This window comes from Zonotrichia leucophrys, chromosome 3 (genome assembly GCF_028769735.1).
Source record: "Zonotrichia leucophrys gambelii isolate GWCS_2022_RI chromosome 3, RI_Zleu_2.0, whole genome shotgun sequence".
Classification (NCBI taxonomy): domain Eukaryota; kingdom Metazoa; phylum Chordata; class Aves; order Passeriformes; family Passerellidae; genus Zonotrichia; species Zonotrichia leucophrys.
The window spans coordinates 112,222,936-112,229,450 of record NC_088172.1 but is presented as its reverse complement, the minus strand read 5'-3'; the positions used below and the strand labels follow the sequence as shown (position 1 = coordinate 112,229,450).

At 48.3% G+C, this 6,515-nt stretch overlaps 1 protein-coding gene across 1 annotated transcript; it reads left to right on the top strand.

Moving 5' to 3' along the window:
- The first annotated feature begins 5 nt into the window (after positions 1–5).
- Positions 6–5,223, top strand: LOC135445171 (interferon-induced very large GTPase 1-like). Its single transcript, XM_064707209.1, is given in 4 exon segments — positions 6–266; positions 269–3,825; positions 4,075–4,187; positions 5,207–5,223. Coding segments are annotated over 4 exon segments (3,948 nt in total).
- The last annotated feature ends 1,292 nt before the right edge of the window (positions 5,224–6,515 follow it).

Sequence of the window (6,515 nt, the reverse complement as noted above, 5' to 3'; positions counted from 1 at the left end):
GGAAAATGGGGATGGGAGATTTCCACACCATCTGCAAGATATCTCTGCAGGACAGCCAGCCCAGCCAGGACAAGGAACTGCCATTATACTTCTTGCAAAAGCTGTTAACTGTGGATTACCAGGTGAGGTACCTGACTTGCCTGGAAGGGAGCAAGCCAGGCCTTGCACCTGGGCCACAAACCAGAGAGCAAGCAAACCAACAATCAGATGCCTTTGAAATCTTTCATGATGATTTGGAGGAAGCAGCCGTGAACGTGCAAGCATGGACAGCCATGTGCACCCCATGGACCTGCAGATGGCCATTTTCCATTGTGCTGATGACTTCCTGAGACAGACCCTGGCAACCAAGCTGGCATTCTGCCAACTGGCGCTGCCTCTGCTGGTGCCCAACCCAGGCACTTCACGCATCGAGTTCCCACTCTACGCCCTCAGCCAAATCCAAAGGAGCTGGAAAGAGGTGGACAAGTCAGGAAAGCAGGCCCAAACAAAGAGTTTCAGCAACAAACTCATCTTTCAGGCACAGACACCCTTTGTGTCCTTCATCCGCATTGGCAGCTCGGCCTCCTCTTCCAAGTCCCAGCTCCTGAACGCTCTGCTCAGCAAACGCAAACACGACACTTTCTTCCACCGCCACTGCAGAGGCAGCACCAGAGAGCGTTTGCTGATGGAAGGGCTGGTGGAGATTGCCTGGTACTGTCCTCGTGGAAGTGCCAATGACACCTTTGAGCGCTGCGTGGCTTTCTGTAACCTGCATGGAGACGCCAGGGATCATGGAGCACAGATGCAGTTCCTGCAGGAGATATCTGCTGTCAACGTGGCTCTTGTGTCCGATTGGGAGCACATGGACAACAGGGGGAAAAAGCTTCTGCAGGACCTGTGGCAGTCACAAAGGCCTTTTGTTTGCCTTCTCACAGAAAAAGAGAACATTGTAGCTGGACAAGCCAGCAAAAACATAACAATCGGGATCAAGAACAGAAATGAAGCAGAAATGATGGACCAACTGACCAAGACAATTGGGGATCTCCTGGAAGGTTCGAATCCACATTTCAGCCTGGATAACTGCGTGGACAAAGCTCGCCAGCTCGGCTTCATAGTGGATGCAGATCGAGCTGCGTGTGTGACAGCCAAAGCAAAGGCAACGGAGCTGGTGGAGCTTCTGAAGAAAGAGAAGCTCTCTGAGATCAAATCCCGGCTGCTGCCACTTCAAGGAAAACTGTGGCACCAGTGGTGCCAAAAGGACAAAGAACTCACTCGCTTGCAGGAGAAGAGGAACAAGAGCATCGAGCTGCATCGCAGCCAAATTGAAAACGAGAAGGCAGGAATAAGAGAAAAGCAACTTGAGCAAGCTTTCCCTCTCAACCCACTGATGAAATCATTCCTTGGCTTTCTCCAGGCTCAGCCAGCAGATACCAAGAAATACTTCCTCCACTGGATGAAGGTCTTTATGGACGAGCTGTCTTGTGGCCGGATTGAAGAACTGAGGAGAGACTATCACAAGTTATGGACTAAAAACCTGAAAGAAAAGAAACACCAGGAAAAAAACAATGGGAATGCTGAGTTGTTGAGTCACTTGGATGCCCTCTCTGATGAAATCAACGAATCATCCGTTGGCCTGGAGCACTTTCTGAGGGAGGTAGGGCAGATTTATGAAGCTCTGCAATTATTGAACTCCAAGAATGAGAGTTTTGTCAAACTGCCGGAAATTGCAGCAGAGCTGGTGGTTTCAGGGTACCCCGTGGAGCTGATGGATGGGGACGCTTCTTACCTGCCCTTGCGCTGGGTGAAAGCAATCTTTGACAGCTTAATTGAGAGGCTGGGGGACAAACGAGTGTTTGTGCTCTCCGTGCTCGGCATCCAGAGCACAGGCAAGTCCACCCTGCTGAATGCCATGTTTGGTCTGCAGTTCAACGTCAGCGCAGGGAGATGCACCCGCGGAGCCTTCATGCAGCTCATCCCAGTGGGCGAGGAGCTGCAGCAAGACTTGGGCTTTGATTTTGTGCTGGTGGTTGACACAGAAGGACTTCGTGCTATCGAGATGGTCAATAAACAGTCCCTGAACCATGACAACGAGCTGGCCACCTTTGTCATTGGTGTTGGCAACTTGACTGTGATCAATATCTTTGGAGAAAATCCATCAGAGATGCAAGATGTTCTCCAGATTGCTGTGCAGGCTTTCCTGAGGATGAAGCAAGTCAATCTTTCCCCAAGCTGCTTCTTTGTCCACCAAAATGTAGAACAAGCAACTTCACAGGAGCAGAACATGGAAGAACAAAGGTGTTTGCAGGAAAAGCTGGATGAAATGACTGTGGTAGCTGCTCAGCAGGAATTCTTTGACACGTCCTCCTTCAGCGATGTCATTGGCTTTGACTTGAACACCCACATTCACTACTTTGCTCACCTGTGGGAAGGAGACCCCCCAATGGCACCACCCAACCCCACCTACAGCCAGAATGTCCAGCAACTCAAGAGCAAAATCCTCCAGGCTGCCATGAAGCAGTCGCAGCGCAGCATTTTGAGACTCTCAAGCCTGAAAGATCGTATTGGTGACCTCTGGAATGCTTTGCTGAATGAAAACTTTGTTTCCAGCTTCAAGAATTCCCTGGAGATTGCCGTGTACAGGAAACTAGAAACTGCCTTTAATCAGTGGACCTGGAAGCTGAGGAGTCACATCTTAGATGTACAAATGAGACTGGACAACAAAATTTGGAATGGGGACTTGCAGAATGTCACCAGAGAACACCTTGAAGGGCTGGTGCAAGAGACAAGTGATGCCATTGAGAAAGAAGTGGAAAAGTATTTCAGGGAAGACAAAGACCATGAGACACTGGTCCAGTGGAAATCAAGCACAGAGCTGAAGCTAAAAGAACTAAAAGAGACTCTTCTTCGTGAAACAAAAAAGAAATGTGAGAATCTCATTGAGCTACAGAAGGAGCACAGGAAACTGGATGCCAGGAAGTTGGAATATAAAGATGAGCTCCTGAGAAGGAGTTGGGAGCTGGCTGTGAGTCTGAAGGGGAAGAGCCTCAGTGAGAGAGAACTGAAGGACAACTTTACTCTTGTCTGGAACCAGTGGATTGCTGAAGTGTCCCGTGCTGCTCGTCCTCTGGAACAGGTGGATATTGATGCAGAAATTGAAGACATCCTTGTAGAGCAGTTTAAAGAGCCAGGTTTTCATGCACGGATCAGGTCATTTCCCAGAGGCAGAGTGTTTTCTTTTGATCCAGAGAAACACATCATGAAGAAAAAGCATTTAGGTTTTATCCCAGCTTTCAGGAGCCTTTCCAATGCTGATGTGATCAACTTTCAGCACATCACAGACAACATCATAGCATGTGTGAAGGCAAACATTGCTAAGAAGGAAGAGGAGAAACGTGATTACAGTCGAAATTTTATTCATGAAATATTCAATGAAGTACAGAAAGGTGTGAACTCTGTCCCCAGCAATGCAACCTGTACTTTTAACAAAGATTACAGCATGGATTTGTCTCTCTATCTGTGCAGAATGGCAGCAGAAAGGTTTAAAGCCATGCACGAAGCATTCCAAAAGGCAAATGACCCAGTTGTGTACCTGAGCAGCAAGAGAGACTATTTCTTCCAATCTTTCCGGACTTCCTGCCAAGGAGCCACTTCAGTCACAACTTTTGCTGTTTTCCTTTGTGACAAGATTGAACCAGCTCTTCGCCGGGCAGTCTATGAGAGGACAGCTAAAGACATCGCTGAGGACATGCAGGGCAAATTCCCAGATTTCAGGGGCAGCAGAGCCAATCTGGAAGTTTGCATCCTGAGATACCTGGCAGAACAGGAAAATTTTGAGTATTTCAAGCAGTACCTTTGGTCTCCAAAACAGTTTTGTGAGTGGTACATTAAGGAACAAGTTAAAAAGCACTGTTTAGATGGCAGTAAGAGGCTCAGGGTGTTTTTAGATTCCTCCCTAAATCTTCTCTATCAAAACATCCTGTCAGCTGTTTCATTATCAACCCAAATTGTCAAAGACAGAAAAGACAGAGAAGACCAAGTCTCTCTCTGGTTGGATGAATTTTGCAGGGAACTGACAGAGGTGATCCACTTGCCCAGAAGTGACCTGAAGGGCATCGAGCACCTGGAGGTCACAGACATCGAGTTCCTGAGCAGGGCCATGGCAGAAGCTCTGGATGATCTGAGGGAAAGGCTCATGAAAGAATTTGCTGGTGCTAAACTGAGCTCATTTCCAAGGCAGCCTCACACCATCCTGGCAGAGCATTTTTCAGGGTGCTGGGCAAAGTGTCCCTTTTGTGGGGCTGTCTGCACAAACACAATGCAGAATCATGATGGAGACCATCAGGTGGTCTTCCATCGCCCACAAGCTTTGAATGGATCCACCTGGTGGAAATGTTTTTTTGGCATCGAGTATGATACACACAAACTGGTCATTGATATTTGTTCCAGCCTTGTTGCAAGTGATTGCAAGTTCAGAATTCATGATGGCCGATGGATTCCCAAAAAGAGATACCGTAATGCTGGACCTCCTTATTCCACTTGGAATATTTTTCCTGATCCATCCATGCAGGCATACTGGAAATGGTTTGTGTCTCATTTCAGGACACAGCTGGAAACTTTGTACAATGGGAAATTTCTGGGAAAAGGAAAAATCCCTGAGGCGTGGCGGAGAATTACCAAGCAGGAAGCTCTGTCTGAGCTGGAGAAGCGTTAGGCCACATCCGTGAGGAGGAAGAAGCACAACAGCTTTGAGTTTAGGAGAACTTTGTACCAGGCTCTCTACAAAATGCAGTTACAATGATGACGCTCTCAAACCATGTTCAGATAATGATATCTAATTCTTCCCAAATTTGGTGAAATAAGTCACATTATTGCATCCATCACTCAGCAACTCCCTTGCTTCATGAGAAAGGCATAATCCTCCTGCCTTCCTGCCATAAACATTTCCCTTGTCTTTGTCCTAGAGCCAAACCAAACCCACTCCTTGGGGCAATCAGCCTCGTGACCAAGCCTGAGCCCAAGGGCAGGGACAGGGCAAAGGGCAGCACTCAAAGCATCCCTTGGATCAGCTGCTGTGAGACAAGAAGGGACACTGCCTCTAAGGCAGTTTTCTTGCAGCAAGGAGCTGTCCTGCTTGGAGAAAGGGCTGCAGGGCCTGATGCCAGCTCCACACTGGCTGCAAGCTGGGCTGCTTGGCTTTTGGGTGTCATCCTTCCCTCCCTCATTGCAGCCTCCTGCATCAACTGAGGCCGTTCTCCCAGCAGGAGCTGTTGTGCCTGCAGGCTCAGGAAAGCAGTGACACAACTGCCCCAGGCTCAGGCAGTGCTGTCACTCCCTGTCTCAGAGGTGCTGTATCTCTGTCCAGGGAAGCCGCTTCTGCTCAGGTGCCTGGGGCTGCTGCCCTTCCCTCCAGCCCTCAGCCCCAGCAGGAGCTGCTCCTGCCGTTGGCCCCTCTGCTGAGCAAAAGCCTTTGGAGTGCCCCATGTGGAGAATCCTGTCTGCCAGCACCTTCTGCAGCAGCCCTTGGTGCAGATTCAGGGTCCTTTCTCTCTTTGATTCAGCTTTTTCTAAGGTGTGTGCCCAGGCAAAGCAGCTCCTTCAGGTTCAAACTGAACATCTCCTGTTGATTTCCTGACCTCAGACCAAAACAAAGCCAAACAGTTCAAGGAAAAAAAAAAGCTGCTCCAGGATTGCTGCTGCAGCTCCTTCAAGGCCAGGGAAAGGGAAAAATATTCTTGCTTCAGCTAACAAAAAACCAAGCCAGTTAAGCAAGAATGCAATGCTATCACAGGGCATCCAATCCAAGCACACCCAGGAGTGAGGCTTTGAAGCAAGCCTGCTCAAAAGCCCCAAGGCTCTTGTTGGTGCCTTGAAGTGGCTACCTGGAACAGAGGTTAGACAAGATTAAGAAAATAAAACCAGGCATTTATTGAAGTATGGGGAGGCAGCTGGGCAGTGGAGCAGTGAGTAGCGTGGAGATGATGGATGTTCCATCATCTGGCTCTTGTGAGGAAGACACCATGGGAAGTTCAAACAGAAATGTAAGGGGGGAAGCAAAAAGGAATGTAGTCATGTAAGACTGCAGGTGCTTGGGGTTAAGCAATGTAGCTAAGAAACATTTGTAATGTGATTACTGCTTGGCAACGGAAAATTTTACCTAAAGCTGTTAGACTATATATACCCAGCTGTAGAGATAATAGACAACATCATGGCTTCGCTCTATCAACAATAAACAACTTCTTGCTGATACCTACGTGGAGTCCTGTCTCTCAATCACCGACATCAAAGGCCTTCAATGGGGACACCATGGGCAGACAGAAGCCTCCCAGAGGCTACACCCAAGATGGATGACGGTCACAAGTTTTTTATACAGTTATAAGTTTGGTCCATTTGCATATCAGAGGTTAATCCTCCAACTGCAGCTTCAAGTAATGAAGTCATTTACCCCCGGTTTGCTCCTCCCCAGCTCCCTTCTGTATATAATTTTTGGAGCCTGAGACAGTAGGGTGTCCTTGACTTTAAGGTCTAGAGGAATTGTT